Genomic DNA, 20,329 nt, shown 5'->3' with positions numbered 1-20,329 from the left:
AAAACCTCCAACTGCATTTGGTTTATCATGCACCATGTAACACTTCTCCCCCTTCCTCATTGGTATGCAAGAAAGAATAAAGCCTATTTTCACCTTTTAACACAAATGCATCATAAATGGTAAAGGGGAAGAATTAATAGCTCAGTAATTACATTTTAGTAAACAGCAGGGAAAAAAAAAAAAAAAAAAAAAAAAAAAAGACAACAACTCACTAGCAAAAAGGCAATGACTGCAGCTGCAAGCAAGGACTCGCCAGGGATTCAAACAAGCTCTTGTAAGCTTACACAGTGATTGCAGAGTTGCGTTCTTCCCCAGTGAGGCTTGTGCAGCTTTGCAGAAGTGAAGCAGGAGGCTACAGAATCAGACACCCCATTGCTCTGATAAATGACTGTAAATGATATTCTGGCTTGCATATGTATTCTCTCAAGATGACTTCCATAATAAGTTTGCTTACCTTAAAAATTCCACTACACAGCTATTTCTCTCTCTTCCCCTGTGCCCTACTCATCACCAGAGATACAACCTGAACTATGACTCTTAAGAGGGGGAGAGGAAAAGAAGCAAACAAGCTGCCAGGTAGTTTTTTTAAAAACTTTCATATTTAATCAGCTGTGCCACTGAAATCTAGCTCAGTGTTTTTCTGAGGAATGTGCTCCGCAGAAACTACATAAATCATCACCAATATGAATGCAAATTAGTTATGTTAAAGAAGCATTGATTTTATATTGCTTACAGTGTTAAATTTAGTATGACTCTATTACAAAAGGTCTGAATTGTTGTGTCCTTGGAACTTAAACATTTCTTCCAGAAAGAAGGAGATCCTATCATTCTTTTTTCTTTGCATTTGCACTGCTGTTTCTGATGGAGGTAAAATGACTAGGTAACATTAAGTACACAGGGACAGTCACTGGACAGGCGTCCACGGAGTCCTGAAGAACTGCATTCACTGAGCTTCTGGGGACTTGTTGGAACATAGACTTATATGGAATAGTATTAATGTGTGTCAGCTCACCTGTGAGCAGCTCACAAAGTGCCTCTAAGTTACCTTCACATGTAGGGTAGCTATCCCGCACAGAGATGCTCCAGCCTTAATAATAGGATACAAGAAACATTTAATCATACTACACATGCTTACTATGTAGATGTCTGTAATTTGTTCAGTTGCATTGACTCTGTTCATAGTCAATGTAAAAATAAAACTCAGAAAGGTGGTTTAATTATTTTAAAAATGTATTTGAGGGTAAGAGGGAACTATGCCATCAAACAATTTTTTCTTTTCAGCAACTGTAAGAACAATCTAGATGGTTAGTTCAGACATGCAAGTCCATATTGTGAATAATTTAAGTTAGATAAAAATAGTCCATTTTTGGGACCAGAAGAACATACATCAACAGCTATGAGGTACCTATACCACCACCTTCCCTGCATCGCATAGCATTTTGAAAATGCTATGGCAGCTGCACCTCACACATCCTCTCAGTTGCAATGGTTAGCACCTGCTACAGAAACACGAGCTGGAAAAGAAGTGTCATCTTGAAGACATAAATCCTTGACATTATGGGACATTCCAGCATAACAGTGAGTGGAATATGGAAACTATGCCAGTTGAAGGTGAAATAACAATAACCAAATGCTACCAGAAAGAAATAGTAGAAATTACATGTTTTGAGATATTTTCAGCAGGTTATATGTTTTGAGATATTTTCAGCAATTTATTGTTAGCCCAGTTTCCCCCTAAAATCCTGTCCCCAAAGAGGCAGAGCTATAATAAGGAGGCTGGCCTGGTTTCTATGCCCACAGATGCTGTTCCATTCCTGGGACAGGGCTTAAGCCCCCACTAGAAAGAAAATAGGAGGGGTAAAAAAGATGCAAAGATTAAGATAATGATTTTTGATCTAAAAAAGATCAAAAAGAAGAGGATGGTCTATGAAATGTGGAAAAAGGGCCTGTCCTCTTGGGAGGAGTATAAATGTGTTATCAGGGCCTGCAGGGACGCGATGAGGAATGCTAAAGGCCACCTAGAGATGAGGCTTGCAAAAGAGATAAAGGATAATAAGAAGGGTTTTTTCAAGTATGTAAAGAGCAAGAGGAAGACTAGGGATAATGTGGGTCCCTTGCTGAATGACGGGGGTGTCCTGGTCACGGGAGATGCAGAGAAGGCAGAGATACTGAATGCTTTCTCTGCTTCAGTCTTTGTTTCAAGGACACTCCCCCGGGACTCCTCACCCCTGACAATAGGACAAAGGGTCTGGGAAATGGAGGGCTCCCCCCTGGTGGACGTGGGAGTGGTTCGGGAGCGTCTGAGTGGGCTCAGTGCACACAAATCCATGGGTCCCGATGGGATGCATCTGCGTATGCTAAGGGAGCCAGCAGATGTGATCGCTGAACCGCTCTCTATCATCTTTGAAAGGTCCTGGAGAACGGGTGAGGTGCCTGAAGACTGGAGAACAGCCAGTGTCACTCCAGTCTTCAAGAAGGGCAGGAAGGAGGATCCGGGAAACTACAGGCCAGTCAGTCTCACCTCTGTCCCTGGAAAGGTATTGGAGCAGCTTGTTCTGGATGCCATCTCCAAGCAATTGGAAGAGAAGAAGGTTATGAGGAGTAGTCAGCATGGATTCACCAAGAGGAAGTCGTGCTCGACCAACCTCGTTGCCTTCTATGATGGCATCACCAGCTGGGTAGATGGGAGAGAGTGGTGGATGTCATCTACCTTGACTTTAGTAAGGCTTTCCATACTGTCTCCCATGACATCCTACTAGCAAAGCTGAGAAAGTGTGGGATAGATGAGTGGACGGCAAGGTGGGTTGAGAACTGGCTGACTGGCCGAGCTCAGAGGGTGGTGATCGGCGGCACAGAGTCTGGCTGGAGGCCTGTGACTAGCGGTGTTCCCCAGGGATCGGTGCTGGGTCCTGTCTTGTTCAACATCTTCATCGACGACCTTGATGAGGGAATAGTGTCTGCCCTCAGCAAGTACGCTGATGACACAAAGCTGGGAGGAGTGGCTGACACGCCAGAAGGCTGTGCTGCCATTCAGCGAGACCTGGACAGGCTGGAGAGATGGGCAGGAAGAAAACAAATGAGATTTAATAAGAGCAAGTGTAGAGTCTTGCCCCTGGGAAGGAACAACCCGAAGTATCAGTACAGGCTGACGGATGACCTGCTGGTGAGGAGCTCTGAGGAGAAGGACCTGGGGGTGCTGCTGGATGACAGGTTGACCATGAGCCAGCACTTGTGGCCAAGAGGGCTAATGGGATCGTGGCGTGCATTAAAAGGAGCGTGGCCAGCAGGTCAAGGGAGGTGATCCTCCCCCTCTACTGTGCCCTGGTCAGACCTCACCTGGAATACTGTGCCCGGTTCTGGGCTCCCCTGTACAAGAAAGACAGGGAACTCCTGGACAGAGTCCAGCGGAGGGCCACAAAGATGTTACGGGGCCCGGAGCATCTTCCCTATGAAGAAAGGCTGAGAGACCTGGGGCTGTTCAGCCTGGAGAAAAGACTGAGAGGAGACCTCCTCAGTGTATATCAATATCTGAGGGGTGGGGGACAGAAAGATGTAGCCAACATCTTCTCAGTGGTTTGTAGGGGTAGGACAAGGGGCAATGGTTGCAAGTTAGAGCACAGGAAGTTCCGCACTGACATGCGAAAGGACTTCTTCATGGTGAGGGTGATGGAGCATTGGAACAGGCTGCCTAGGGAGGTTGTGGAGTCTCCTTCTCTGGAGATATTCAAGGCCTGTCTGGATGCCTACCTGGGCAGCCTGCTCTGAGGAACCTGCTTTGGCAGGGGAGTTGGACCCGATGATCTTTCAAGGTCCCTTCCAACCCCTACAGTTCTGTGATTCTCGGATTCTGTGATTCATATGCCATGGGATTTTTTATTACCGCTGTGTGTTAAGACTCTCTCTAAATATCAGTCTCTTCATACAACTATTTTCTGCCAGAGATTACAACACTATTAAGCTTTCTGTTTTTTTTTTTTTTTTTTTTTTTTTTTTTTTTTTTTTTTCTTATTATTTATTTATTTATTTATTTATTGTTCTGTTTTTACTGTTGTATGTATTTTTGGATGTATGGAAGTCAGTGACATATGTATGGAAGACACTGACAGTGTTCCTAACAGACACTGCAAAGATGTATACAAGTAGTTTCTACCAGGTGCAATGCTATAGCGTAATAGTTTTCAATATTCTCAAAGAGAATATAGAAAAGGTTAGCTGTGTGATGTGCAAAGCACTGTTTTCAGAAAGGGCACAAGAGGAGAATAGGTAGCTCCTTGGATGCCTAAGAACTCTACCTCTTATACATTTGATAGGAAAAAACAAACAAACAAACAAACAAACAAACAAACAAACAAAACCACAGGCTTTGGTCGGAAGCTTCTTTTCACAACATAGACATTTTTAATGAATGTGTAAGAACATTCAGTAGGACCAATTCTTCAAATTATTTTCTAACATTTCAGGCTAATATCTAACTTTTTATGGACTTTTTACATGCACTTCATACATTCAAGATTTCATCCAGATCCAGTACTACTATATCTAGGCTTCAAAGTAAGTAGAGAATAGTTTAACTAAGTCACTTCTAGTGGGGTAAATGATACCAAGTTCCGTTTTTGTATCTGCAATATCTGGGTCTGATTATAAAATGGGACAGTATTTTTCATTTCTTTAGAAAAAAAGCTGTAAAGATAAAGGCAGAGCTCCAAAGCTGTAGTCATCAGGCATCCTGGTTAGACCAATAGGTCCTGAAAGATGCTGAGTAGCTCCTGAGAGATGCCCCAACTGTCGAACAAAAGGATAAAACACATCTACAGTTCTGAAAGTTAGTGTAGTCTGACTACTTTGGTTCACTTCAGTGTTTATCTACCTCACTGTAGTTAAGAAAGAAGGTCTGATTCCTTATGCAGGCACAGCTGATACAGCTGTTGATAAGCTATTGGATTTTGTCTTCTTAAAAAGAAAGCTTGCTTTGCTGCTCTGATAGTGACATGGAAGTCCAGTGGCATCTACAGAACAATCTGTTATCCTCAGCCATTAGGCACAAAATAAAAGCAAGCACTAATAATAATAATAATAATAATAATAATAATTAAAAAAAAAAAACAACAAGCTTGCTCCACAAGCAAGAAAAATAAACAGAAATATATATACAGTTTAAAAAAGAAAACACAAAATGTTTCATATTTTTATTGAATTACTATGTCGTTTTTAATGTACTCTTTTAAGAAACTGGACAGCATTCCTTAGAATGTAAAGGAGAAGTGACATACAACTGAATTAGAACTGAAAATTTACTAAGGTTTACTTTTTCTCTTCCTCTTTTTTTATTTTTTTTTATTTTTCTATATTATTATTATTAATAATAATAATTATATTTATATTTATATATATATATTTGGTGGACAGGAGATACCACTTCTAGGTTCTATGGCAAAGCTACTGAAACTAGAGCTGTAGGTGGTGGCTTTCATTTTTAGGCTTTTCCAGTCCCCTCCTGAGAGATTGAGATGGAAATTGTCTGTTCAGAAAACCTCTTTTTGCCAGATATCTCATGCAGTTTTGCAGTTCAAAGGTTTGGATGATTTGTATAAGAGCTATGTAAATTTTGCTCTGTCATTTTTTTTTAATTTTTATTTTTTTTTTCTGGAGATGCCACCATTCAGTGTACTGGTGGCATATCCAGCAGCTACAGAAACAAACAAATCTTGTCAAGTTATTGTTCTTTGGAACAATCCATTTTTCCTGAGAAGCCTGGACACCCTGCTCTGCAAGAGACCCCTGTCTTGATCATTTATTAGTTTGGGGTCAAATGGCACCACACTGTGCTGTTATACAGGCTTGTTTTCTTAGTGTGCAAGCCAAGTTTTTATTCACGGAAATACTTTTTTAATGTGAATTTTGTGAAAAATGGTACAGACAGAAAAGAGTTTTCTGTCTGCTGTAATCATTGGGTCTGTGTAAAGCTACTTTGGAACAATTGGATTTTGACAGGCATTTACTCTGTAAAATGGAATTCCTAATGATATTATCTAGGACAGTTGCATATATATAAAGAAATGAGGACACGCATGTTCAATGTCTGGCAGAAGTAACTTCCAGGGGCTCCAATCCCATTAAACAGTGGAAAGAAAAGGTATGAAAAACAGTATGCAGTGCTAGAAGAAAGGCAAATTTACATAATCACAGTCTTGTGGAGGACCTGGATGAAGTTCATTCACACAGGATGTGCTTATGCAGGTTTTTTCCATGCAGTATACACCAGAATACAATAAATAAAATAAATAAATAAATAAATAAATAAAAAACAAAAAAACAAGCAATCAAACAAAAAATATTATAAAGAAAGATGTGGAAAGAAGAAAAAAAAAATATTTTGCTTCCTTTATCAGAATTTGTAACAGCATATTTTCTTCTTTATATATATATATATATATGAAAAGTTATAAATCAAACATGAGGCACTATTGCTATTTATGTATTTTGGAAAATAAGCTAGTATTTAAAGGAAGAAAAAGAAGATGGAGGGAGGGAAGAGTTTATTGAAAAATGAAAGACAGGCATAGAAAGTACTCCTCCACCTGTAACAAGGAACCACTTGCATTAACTTCAGTGAAGTGGAATGGTAGTGAGGAGCAGAAGTCTGTATCACTAGACTCATTTAAACCTGATGCTCACCTTAAATGCTACAAAATGGTGTTACACCTGTTTACAAGAAAGATAAACACAGACCTGTAAATACAAACTGATTCATCCTTTATTACACCATGATTCATTCAGGAATGGGAAAGAAAATTGGGAATCTTAGTTTCTAGTTGCCTCCTGCTCTTGCTAAACTTATATGCTATTTTTTTTTTTTTTTGAGAGTAGATGACTAGATATTTTCTGACTGAATTCAAAAAATATTTTGCCCAGAATTTGAAGGAAATTGGAGTCAGACCTACAATTTCATCTATGATTTACTGGAACCTTTATTTTTCACTCGCTATCTGAGCCAAATTAATGTTGCTCCAAAACCTGTCCATTCACAAATCAAATGACTTGGTCATGGGAGAGAACTTAGTTCTCCCTAGAAAATACAGAACAGCTTGTCTTAGAAGGACTTCACCAATTTTTCAGCTACTGTGGTTTGACTTTTTGAGTATGTAATCATCAGCCTATGAAACAAAAACACATGAAGAAAATAAAATTAATGTTCTTCACCTAATACACTGTGTTAATGGTTACTATTTAGTTTACTACAACTGTGCTTTAAAAATAAAATGGATTTCATTTACTTACTCTATTCCTAGCAGAAAGTGCACTAAAATTATTTTCCCCTTAAAATAACATGTTGTAAAGGACCATTAAAATATAATACTGCCAAAAAGGCATTTTTCATTTCCTTGAGATAAGCTACAGGAGTGTAGTTTGAAATTCACCTTCCATTGATTTAGGATTACAGAGCAACATGTTTAGATAATAACCAGAAGGATCTTAGATAACAGCTTGAGTGAGTCATCGGACTACAGTGTTTAGTCTGAGAAAGTGTGTTTATCTGAAGGGCTCTTGGGACTAATACGGTTCCTCTTCAAAGCTTGAAGCAGGGGGCAAAAATCATAGTCCTGAAGGTTGGCAGGATAAACATGTCCCGTGATTTGCCAGCAATTTGAGAGATGGATTTCACTACAGAGCATGCTGCTGTTGTCAGGTTGAAAAGTGTCTGCCTGAAAATGAATTCATGTGCACACACCTCCAGACAAAGGAAAATCTTCCTGAAATGGCATGCCGTTACATTTTAAGGACAATTTTTCAAGTCTCTGACTCACACTTGGGAAATATACTGTTCCTCCAAGTTTATCATAAAAGGCTCACATTTTAACAAGGAAAAAATGGTGCAATAATCTTCAAAAATACTGTATCACTGACAGGTACAGAAATCCATTTTTCTGCATATGTGTCTGCTTTGTGTTTGAAAATGAGTTTGTGTATACTACACTGGATCATTTCAGATTATTTGTCAGAGAAGAGAATTTGGTCTCTTTTAACATTCAGCGTGAGGTCTGAATAAGGAATCTGGGTAATATGCCACTAGGAGGAAAGCTGTGGCAAGAATCAAGGCTCCTGTGTCAGTCACCAGTGTGTAATACAGCAGAAGAGATAACTGCTGTGTATGTTCCATGAGGAGGAATTCAAATTGGGCTCCACAAGTAGCAACATATTTGAAGAGAGGGTTTCCCTAATTGTGTGGAGGTTTTTTGTGGACGATTGGAGCCATCAGGGGATGTCAGTGTCTAATAGGAAATAGGAAATGAAAAAGGACTTGATGTCTGAATGTCCTTCCCTTCACACCTACAGATTTCCTTGAAGTAAAAGCATTCCCACATGTTTAAATTTGAGTAAAAGCAGATGAAGTTTATGATACATTGGATAAGAAAGGAAAGCCTCAGGAAATGAGCCATGAACAAGGTTGGACAAGATAGTTCAAGCTGTCTTTGTAGATAATAGCTTTCATTTACATATTTTCAATTGTCTTAGTATTTACTCCACATGTCAAATTGTAGCTAGCCCAGAGGGTTAAAAGCTAACTAAATAATAAGTCCTCTTAAAGAGGTCTTTTCAAATCTAAATGATTCTATAATTCTAAAGCTTAATCTTAAATTTAGTCTCCTTGTTGTTTTTGTTTTGTTTTGTTTGTTTATTTTATTTATTTATTTATTTTTTAATTGAAACGTAGATGCAAAATTAAAACTTTTAGTGTGAGAAGAGAACTTCTAGTTAAAGAGGAGCCAAAGGCATCACTGGTGGCTTCTTTGGACAGAAAAGATGAGGTTAAGGATAAATCTCTTTTAGAGTTAATTGTGCCACTGAAAAAGAAAACCAACATCATTTTTTGTTACTTTCCTTCTTACTACACATCACTTTTTCAAACCTTATGGAAGGAACTATTTAATTAATAGTTGTTTGTGACAATTTGGCTACATGCAGCTACATTAGAATACCTGATCTTGGAACTCTCTGGGGTAAACTTAACCTTATTCTGTATGAAGTTGATTGCTGCAAGCAAAGACAGGCAATCCTGCTGGCAGGCAGAATGGGTAGTGAAAAGCAGGGGTAGGGAGTTAGTGAAGCATATCTACTTACACTAGACCTACATACATTCAGAACATGCCTCTTACTATATGTTCTGTGGAAAATAGATTTCAGAAGAGTATTACAGGACAATCAGTGATGACATATCCAGAATCCATGGAACATAAGTCTGCTTCCTGTGAGAAGAAATCTGTCATATTTAACAGTGTCCACCTGCATTTATGAAAAGAGGAAGATCAGTAACTAGATAAGCAACATTAATAGTTTGCATTTTTAACATCTTTTGAATCTTTTTTAACTTCAGAAAGCTGAGAATCAGAAATATATTTCTGAAGCATCACATAGGTTTTCAGTGTTCTGACCTGTATCTTTCATTTAAAATTTCTATCTGGTTTCAGATATAAAATCAGATATGGATTTTTAACTGTGGACTTGGCAATAAAAGATTAATTGCTAACAAATTGCACTATTTGGTCAGTGATGAAGTGTTCAGTTAGTGCATACATACATTCTCTAGAACAACATACATTGACTTTGGTCTGTTTCCACCTTTATTTCTTGTGTTTCCCAAACAGAGACGAATTACAGTTTTAGCTCCTTGATCTTCTGAAGTGACTAAAACCATGGTTCAAAATTGTTAATGAGGTACCTAATGAGGACTGTGAGGACACACAGAAGCACTGCATGGCACTCCCAGAGCGCATCACCAGCAACATAGCTGGGTGCTTTGACTCTACCTTGAGTCAGTGAAATCACAGGTGGATTTCAGTCTGAACTTCAGCGTGAGTGACATTAAGCCACCTGTGAGGAAAGAGGCTATTTTAGCTGTTGACTTCAATGAGATTTGGATTAGGACTTGATTTATTCTGGAGTTGTTCAGTGAAGATAGAGAGGCAACAAATTCAAACACATCTGCAAGCAGCTAAATCCAGGACACAGAGTGGACAGCTTCTGAAAAATAGGCGCCTAGGAAAGTGGGAAGAACTTCCTAGTATGGATACAATGAGACAGTGATGACAGTCTGAACTGGAAGAACAGGGAGATTTAAAGCAGACTTATTCTGTTATCACTTCAACATAGATCTTGGAATAGAAAGCTATGTCTGTGCAGTGTCCTGGGCTGATATATCTGCAGAGCCTGCTGCTGCCACCACAGGTCTCTGCTTGCTCCAGAATCTCTGCTTTCTTCATTATATGGTCATTACATGCTCTAGGATTCTAATATGGATATTTAGGTCTCTTTCTGAAACAAATGTTGAATAAAACTCTACAGTCTATCTCTATTGTTATTTTCATCAGCTTTCACTGGTTATATCATTCTGATTTATTTATTTATTTACCTTACAACTGTAATTTCTAATAATCTTCATAATATCTGCAATAAATCTTCCTCTTAACCCAATTATAAATGAGGCCTTGGTGCAGGCTTTTTATACAACCAAAAGTTAGAAACAAAAATTGTGCAATATTCTGGAGAATTTTTCCTAAAGAAAATGGATGTGACTAACAAAAGATGAACTTGGCTTAAGCTGGAAAACACAGCATTTTCAGCTACTTAAAGGTAAGTGTATAGGGACATTTTTTCTTTTGCTTAAATATAAAACAGTTTTTCAGAAGGTTTGAAAATGTTGCTCAAATTTTATTTTTAATTTTAGAAGAAACTGAAAGAAAATAAAATAACACTTAAAATACTTGTTCTAATGAAAAACAGACAAACAAGCAAAAAAATAAAAAAAAAAAACAGTGACCTTAGTTTCAGTAATACAGGAAAAGAACAAAATTTTGAATATCTTATTGTACTTTTTCATGTAGAGCACAACTTTTATGGTCCTTATAACAAAACCAAATGGAAAAAAAAAAGTCAAAGCAATTATTCATCTTGTTTTTTACAATGTATTTTTACTACATTTAAAACATACTCCTAATAAAATAATGTGCCAGTAGGCACATTATCCCTTTTTGGCTCAGTTCATTCATTATCCATATTTTGCTTTGAATTTAAGGTGGTTTCCTTTATATAAATGATATCTGAATGACAGATGCAAATATGGTATTAGGTAGCTCACCCCTGCACAGGTCTATGACTGGGAGCACAGTGCCTACTGCCTACTGTTCTGTGCCTACTGCCTCTTCTGTGCTTTGCAGAGTCTAACTACTGCACTTTCTCTGAGTGTACACAGGCAAAAACAAAGCAAACAAGCAAACAGAAAAACAGCGAATTGGGAACACACTATAAAGAGGAAATTCTGTATTTTGATCCTCCTTCCATTAGAAATACATCGTGTGCATAAACTCTGAATCTTCTATCCTCTTCACCTCTGGGTAAGAAAGTGTTTTACTTTTTACCATGTTAACTATACAAAACGAGACTAAGATGAATTTAAGAGTAGATTGAAGTAGATGTAGACAGTGAACTATTGAAAAGGCTAACACAGGACATCACTAACACATGAAGTTTTACAAGACTAAACAGCTGGAGATGTAATTCCTTTAGTAATGGCATACCGATTGCAATATAGGGCTGAAGTTACTAGGCTCAGACCTTCTGAGGGAGTAAAGAAAATGTTGCTTCCCCTTATCCATCAAAACAACAGATATTTTCACACATATTAAAGAGTAACAACTGTGATATTCCCACCCTACCCCCACCCAAATCATTGCTGAAACTATGCTAGGATTACGATGCATGGAAAACTTTTTGACTTTGTTTTAATGATGGATTGTAGGTCAATTAAATTTGTAGCTTTGGAGACTTCCCTTGAAATCTAGCTTAACTTTTCTCAGAAATCAAACACTTTCACAGGAGAATCAGCAGCAAACCAGTCACTGGTTAACTGCTGGGACTGTAAAATTTTGGGTCAAAAAAAGAATAATTCAGGGCATCTTTTGATTCCTGAAACTGGGTTGAGTTCACTTTGAAATTGGCCTATATTTCATTCACATGTAAAACTCCAACCACAATCCCTCTGAACTTCTTTCAGCCTTATATAACTCTAATTCTAATTCCTGGTAGCACACTGCATTTCTGACCATTAGCAGTGCAGAGCTAAGGTGCACTCAGAAGTTTGGGAAGTGAAGATCAAGGTTTCAAGGCTTTTACTTCCTAAATCATTTTTTAAGGATTTATTGTCCTTGTTGACTGACTCATTCCTGTACAAGGTGCACATATACTACAAAAACTCATGAAACTATCAAAGCCATAAAACAAAACCTGTCACATACCTCAGTAAAAGATCAAACAGCTGCAATGTTTTGATTAAACAATAAAAAAGTTTTGAGATGGAAAGGAGATGAAGTAAGTCAGGTTGAAAAATTTCTTTAATTTAACCCCTCCTTTGGCCTTAGTGTATGTGAAAAATTTAATTCCTTTGCTGATACTCGTACATACAAGTTTTATGTACACTGTGACTTCCTTTAATGGGAAAACTTTTGTTGCAGGTAAGTATTTGACATTCAAACATAGTATAGGGAGGAAAAGAATGGTAACAAAACACTTGATTTACAGCTACATCAGAAGATTCTAATAGTATGTAGAAAAGCAGTGATTAAAAATGATTTTATATACATATACATATATTTTTTATATACAAATGCACATATTTTTTATTCATTCCATGATTGCGATAGATGTGTCTGCATATAAGAGAAAAAGAAACAAACAGCTTTTTAGCTTTTATTTTATTACATTTGTCTGTCTTTTATGGTCAGCTTTTGAAGTTATACTGTACCACTGAAGCACTTGTTTAATCTCCTTTATTAATTCCTCAGTGTTATTCTACCACTGATCCCTTTATGTTTGAATAGGGAGGCTTGTTTCTAGCTCTGTGACCCACATATCTGAGGTTAAAATCTTTGGTTTTATCTCTGATAGAAAGGTTTACATTTGGAGACTACTTACCTGTCCAGCAGTGTCTAGAATATCCAAATAGGCTGGTTCATCATCAATTCGGACTTGAGTTTTGTAGGCATCCTCTGAAAAACACAGCACAGTACAACTAAGCACAGGAGTGGTTCAGCGAAAGGAAAATGTTGCTAGCTTGGAGAAAGGAAAGCATTGCTAGTTTGGAGTAGGATTTCCAAAAGCTCTCCAGTCTGACCTAACTTTGCTTTCTTTTGAGTCAGAAAGAGCCCTTCTGAAATCCTACCATCACTAAAAAGTGTTAGTGAGCAACCTAGTCTTTTCTACTGTACTACCTCAAAATACTGTACCAGTAAATTTGCCCATGTTGAAAAGGATAGGCCATAGGTGTTGCTTAAGTCACAAAGCTTCAGAGGCTTTGTGCTAGTGCAAGGCACAAGGCTGTTTTTTTCTTACCACAATCACACTTCCACAGAGCTTGTCCATTCAAAAAAATTTCAAGGTAAACATTGTATATATTACTGAGTTTCCTTGTGACTGAAGAGGGCTTCTAGATCAGATTTGTCAGAGCAATTAATTAGGCCTCTACATCTCTATATTTCTGGACAGGAAGCCAATTAAATTTTTAAAAATAAATTCCATAATCAGTGTCCTCACACTCATCATGGCTTGGGGTAGAGGAGGGAAAAATAGTTCTTGGTGGATTGTTTCCTTAGCTCATGCTTTTTCATACTAAATTTTGAAAGAGAAAAATAAAAAACGTGAACCTCTATTTTCAGAACTTATTTTCTTCACATTTCAATTACATTCCCCTCTCAATATTTGTATTTCCTTCCTAAGGTTAAATAGAGCACAGATATCAGGCCATGTTTGTACTTGAAATAGTCCTAGAAATTATCTGTGTTGTTTAATTAAACAATAATGCATAACAATCTGAGTGGCTTTAGTGACTGATTTTATGATTTGGCTGTGAATTGAAACATGAAGACAAGACGAATGCATTTAATGCATCTGAGAAGTGCCACTAATCAGCATGAACATATGGCTGACCGTGTCCCATGGCTCAGACCTGCGAGCCCTGGCTGCCAGAGATCCCTGGAGGACTTAGGCTCTCAATGGGATTATCTTGTAGGTAGCAGGACTTCTCAAGACATTCAGATTTGTGCCCTATATATCTTGCATTATATGACACTACAGATACTTCTAAAAACCTGGTTTCTACCTTACCTTCACAAAGGAAGAAAAAAAAAAAAAAAAAAAAAAGCTTAAAAATATGAAGTATTCTGAATGGTATTAAGTTGGTTCATCCCTGCATAGTCAGTGGCAGTCTATAGTTAATGACACAATCACATACATAAATTTCCATGAATCTCCTGCTTCTTTTGGGTCTCAGTTCAGAAAACTACTTAGGAATGTGCCTTGCTTTAAACAAATACCACTAATCATCCCACTGATATTAAGATGACCCAGAGGCTTAATTAATTATATGATACATTGCCTAGCTGAGAAAGCCAAAGCACTCCAACCAGCATATGCTTCAGTCAATAGATCTCTTTTTAGGTATTGCTGAATAAGAAGCTGGATGCCAAATTTTATAGATCGAACTAGGCTGTTTATATGATCCGTAATCTATTATGGCCCAACAATGATGCACATAATATTATTTGTATCTTTTAACAAATAATGAAAATAAAAATATATGAAAATATATAGTATTAGAAATAATATTTCCTTCATATTAATAATATGAATAATATTAAGTATAATTAATATATAGTGGGTGTCCATATATAGATGCAAATGGGTGTCCATTTTCATTACATTCTTTTGTATGTAATTAACACATGACTCACATAAATTTTGCTTGAATTTTTTGCTCCTCAGCTGGATAGTTTAAAGCCAAAATGCTGTGGTCCCATTTCTCTCTTCACTTAAAGCAACATGAGTTTGATGAAATAGCTTCAAAGTAGATGTTGCAGATAGAAATTTGCCTACATAAATGCAGCCTAGACAAAAATGAACCCAGAATCTAGAGAACCCATGTTTCATTTGCTAAGGAAAGGAATAGGGGTTTCAGATCTAGTTATAACTAAATGACTAACCTCTCAATATATCAGAGCTATCAGTAAGTAAATTTACATGTCTAATACCCTGCTGAGCTATTCCAGGTCTATTCTGAATATTATGCCACTGTAATCCATAATTTTATAACTGTGAAAAGCTGGAGCAAGGCTTTGGAACAAAGGTAAGAATGTGTTTATAACCCTTTTACTTTGCAAAGAGAATACTTAGCATACAAACCCAGTTTGTTATTTTCATTTATTCTGTTTTCTCAAACTACTGATCTCCAAACAAACAAACAAACAAAACAGCAACAACATACCTTACTAAGATATTCCAGAATCACTGTCCCATTTTCATTTTTAATATACTAACTTCTACTGGTGTTGGTGAGGCATATTCTATTGAATATTGACCAAGCACACAAATCTAGTTTTCTAGGCAATCTGTTTGGAACATATATTTTGCTTGTAGAATTTGCCCTTGCCCCAAGAAATGTTGAGATGAAACAGGAAAGACATATGACTTTCATTTGTAATATTTTTTCTCTATTCAAAATTATCTGTATTCTTCTTATAAAGTTTAAAAATATTCTCAGCTGGGGTCTGCTAAGCAGGGGTATTCTCAACCTGTATTTGAAGAGAATGGAGATTTAGCACCTATTTTTCTTAAAGGATTTATTGAGGCAAATGTTATCTTGAACCCACACTCTCACAACAGGTATCAGATCATAGCACCTACTCATGACCTTTGTAATGTTCATGACCTTTGTAATGCTCAAACAGAGCCAGCTTTTTGAGAGGCACCGCATTCCATTCACCCTGTGTATTTGCTGACCTTCTGGGATTTTAAGACAACTTTTTTTTTCCCCAGAAGAGGAGGTAGAAGGAAGATGCAAACATCAAAAATCATGCTTCCCATCTCATGTTGTACAGACCTAGAAGAAGAGCTAGGGGAAGAGCTGTACCACTTAGTTCTGGTCTACTAAGGTAATTCATTTTAACTGGGATTTAATCTTAGGTAGTAATAGAAATAGAGCTAAATAAGAGATTAGGCAGAAAAACACCTTTATTTTACTCAGTTGAAATACAGGGCAGAAGCAGATCCAGAAATAAGCATGTTAAACAGACTTAATATGGTGTTTACATGTGGACAGAGAGAAACAGAAGGGAAGATGTTTCACAAACATAGGAAACAACGTGTATAGGAAACAAAGCAGAAAACTCTTCGCAAGGTGCACTAGTAAACTTGCTGTCTAATCTCATCACTTCAGAAATTACTCATATTATTGAAAATGCTGTCTGATATATTTACAGTATTTATAATGTTTGAGTACATTACATTTTCTTTCACCTAATTAATTTAGGTAATATTTCCTTTAAAGTTAATTGGGAGCTGTTAAACCATGTGTATCTGGATTTTACATCCTACAGCTTTAAGGAGTGATCTCTCTAAAATTTATTAAGAGGTCAAACTGTGGCTGGAGTTTCAAAATAGCACTAGCATGAGGTACAAAAAAATAGAGGAGAATAATAATCAGGTATCAGACAATATATCACACAATCAGACAATAATTGTATTTCTTATATTAAGTTCAACATGTCTCTTTCTGTGAAGCCAACTCTCTTGTCTTTTGGTTTAGGTAAAATGCAGCAGAAAGATAGGATATTATAAGAAACAATTGAGGATGGATATTATTGCTCTTGCTATGAGATTTAACAATGATCCAGATACAGACTGTAAGAATTAACATTTTTTAGGTATCAAAGAAAAAAGGAAAACATAACTTCTGCATCAATGGGTAATATGTGTAATAGGTAACTGATTTATGAACTGGATAATTAAATATCTGGCAAAAACAACAAAAAAATGTTTTTTAAAGAAAATTATGCTATGTTTATTTTCTTCTCTGATATATAATGCAGGTTTCTTTAAGAATAATATTCCCTGCAGACATTAAAACTAAAAATGAAAATAGGTTAAAAAAAAATCAGCTTAAACATTATACTGTGTGGCTTGATCTCTTATTGACTTTAATAATTTGTGGGGGGAAGAGAGGGATCAGGAAACAAACAGAGCTCCACCTGTTATCTTACAGACACCTATTATTTTATTACTAATATTTATTAAAGGAGGAAAATATCTAATTTAAATCAAAAAAAAATATTTTTTCATATGGCATGTTTAACTTCTTTTCATAATTGATTGTCCTTTGCAGTATTATTAAGGAAAAATAAAAGCTTCCTTAAGCCTTTTGTTATTAATATTATTATTTTGTAAAATGAATACATTCTCTTTTTTTTCATCTTTCTCAGAGGGCATCATTTTGGAGACAGAAGAACAATAATTAATGCAGGCTCATGTTGCTATCAGTTATCTTAGAACTGGAGAACCTAGATTCATAAAAAATATATCAAAGTCTTTTTTTTCAGCTATGAGCAGCTTTGTGACAAATAGATTTGGATGCTATACAATTTAAAGTGGTGTTGGAAAGGAATTTTCATCTGCATCACAGACGTTTTCCAGTCCCTGAAATATAGGTCAGTTGCCCCTTTCTTCCATTTGTTAATTCTGCTTATGTTACTTCCAAATAAATATTCTCTCCTTTTCTCTGTCTGCTACACTATTAACTGCAGATTCTCTCATATAGATGTAAAGTGTATTTGCTTGGCTAAGGAGGTGCCAAACCAGCAGAAGGGAGTTCAAGCTCAGTCAGTCACACCTGGAGTTCTGCCTCTTGTTGTTCTCCATGTGTGCCAAAGAGACAGCAGGAGATGCAGCTTTTAGTGTGCTTAGATTATCTGCTACATATGCATTTTAATTCAGAGGTGCTCCTGAATATAGAATGATTATGAGTCTGTGGCTGTTTGAATGCTGTTTTTGTGAAAAATAAGGAATTTTGAAATAAGAGAGCGGATGAACAGGGATCTAAGCCACTGTACCAGTCATGTATCTCCCTGTCTGAGATAAAAATACACATCTCATAGGAACTGTCCATCAAAATATATTGGTTTTATGGTTTCCCTTAGCATATAATTATTATTATTATTATTTATTTTTTTTTTCTGGAGTATGAGTGTTCTATAACTTAGGAGATCATAGCTATCAGCATTTTGCAGACAAGGACACCAAGTCACATAGGTTGCCTACTCATAGGTTCTTACGAGCTACGCACACCTGATATGAATGCCTGAATGGTTTAGAAGAGAAGAAATGACAGATTTGATTGACTTGTATTCTGAAAATACTCATGTAGATAGCAGTATCCCTTAAAATGAGGCAAGTAGGAAAACTGGGCATGTACATACAACATCAGACTAGTAACTACAATACTTAAATAATTAACTTAAATTATCAGTTTCACCTGCTGGTACACAATTCTGTTATAACAGCAATTAAAAATACCTCAGATGATCCTTTCCAGTACTGCTGCTTTTTATTTCTTAACATTGACCTGAATGTGACAGTTTGCTGTTATTTTTCTAAATTTTTCAGAACACAAAGATTTTGCTTAGGTTTGTCTTAACCACACAAGTTGCCTGCTTTCTCCTATGTAACTGATTGCAACACACAACATCATTCCAGGCAGCAGAATCTTGCTGAAGATTTGCAGCACAGAAAAAGTATGGCCACTGCCTTTCCAAACACACAGATGGAAACTCTTTCTTCAGAAACTACACACTAGAAGCACCTCTGTTGTCTACATTTCTAGGAAAGAGAAGCAAGTAAGTAATACAACATTTAATATAGCTAGTACCTTTGTGATAACCTTATTCTTATAAAAAAAACTGTAGTGTAGGCCTTGGGAAAATTAAAATAATATCAGAAAAGGCAAAACATTAGTCATGTTAAGTGTGCATTATAAAAATAAATTCATACATTTATTCATTACATTCAGTTGCATGATGAGAAACAGCATCTTCTATTTTTTAGTTTTCATGTTAGCATTCAAATTACCATAAACATATTTTCAAACAAGATATTAAACCAAGGTCTTGTCTACATACATCTTCAGAAAACATTCTGTAACATTGTTTTCAAATGGCCTTGCTAAATTCAAATGCATATTACTATTGTACACTACAACTCCCCTTATTAGTTTAATTTGAAGATGCAATTCTCTGGTTCCTTCATTTAGCTTTTGTTCAGCATTATGACATGCTCTTAACTATCATGTTGTTTTAGAGGTTCCTGTATTTCCAGCGGCATGTAAAAATAAATTTGTGAACACTCATAAGATATTTCATGATTTCAAGGAGTAAGAATTCAAAAAGAACAACAGGGAATAGATTCCATATGTTGGAAAACAAAACAATAGAATCCCTCTTAACTTTTCGTTCATTTTGTCCTCCTAAAATAAGTTGTGCTAATATCTTCAGTGGAAAGCAGAAGCATAGTTAGACTATACTCACTTCCTCAAATAAACCTCTGCACTTAATCCTGGTACCGTCAATGAAAATTGGTGCTTAAATAGCTGAAGGGACAGGCCTAACGTACCTGATAAGCACTCAGAATCAGTGCATCACAATAAAGACCTAAGTTTAGCTCCAGTCAGTTCCACAAAGTTTGATTATGCATTATGAATATTTTTTAAATGAACTCTCTTCATACTCATATCTGATGTCACTTCTTTCCTATCCTAGGCTCTGGCTGCCATTGATGTTACTCTGTGTCTGGTTAAAATAACAAAACTGAAAACATCCTCAGTCTAATAGGCACTGTGTTTGGTTCTCACCTCACTGCAGTGCTCCTATTTTAATGCCATTATGTATCTGTCTTAAAACAGCTGCTCTCAAATTAAGTTTTTCCCTCTTGTTGGGCTTCCTAATGTTTCAGATCTGTGTTCTGCAGGGCAAGACTGATAACACACAGCTGCTGAAGGAGCTTGATTGATTTCCAGCATTATGTACTTACACCACAGCTTTTTCTGTGACCTGAAATGCACTCAGTGCCTTCCAAATTGTGAAATGGTTTATCCAATTGCGCTTTCTGTCTTCTTCTCTTTTCCACTTTTTTTTTTTTTTTTCTTCCCAGTTCTGCCTATAGATATGTACAAGTACCTCTTCTTCAACGTCAGCTTGTAGTTTCATTACTGTAATACCCTTTCCTTCTCTGCTGAAAAGCAGGGGAAGCAAAAGCAGCTTAATCTCACTTAAGGCACAAAAAGATGCATTATCTGTACTCTAAAATATTTTGTGTGAACAGAAATCTGAGTGAATTGAACTCTGAGTCAGTTACATTTGTTTTGTTTTCTCCCATTGGGTCCTCATTATCATGCTGTTTCCTAACAAACCAGTTGGAACAAGAAACAATGACCTGGGTCACTTTCAAGAAGCATGAA

General features: G+C 36.6%; 1 protein-coding gene across 1 annotated transcript in view; it reads right to left on the bottom strand.

The window, feature by feature from the left end:
* Positions 1-20,329, bottom strand: part of RIT2 (Ras like without CAAX 2) — a gene marked incomplete at both ends in the record, with an annotated part of 201,176 nt that overhangs the window by 99,599 nt on the left and 81,248 nt on the right. Inside the window, one exon of the mRNA XM_084305050.1 lies at positions 12,967-13,040. Within this exon, the coding sequence (XP_084161176.1) occupies positions 12,967-13,040 (74 nt within the window). The remainder of the gene's footprint in view (positions 1-12,966; positions 13,041-20,329) is intronic.

The sequence above is a fragment of the Netta rufina genome, assembly GCF_964035555.1.
Source record: "Netta rufina genome assembly, chromosome: Z".
Taxonomy (NCBI): Eukaryota; Metazoa; Chordata; class Aves; order Anseriformes; family Anatidae; genus Netta; species Netta rufina.
Note: the sequence above shows the minus strand (reverse complement) of the source record. Positions and strands in the feature narration are given on the sequence as shown.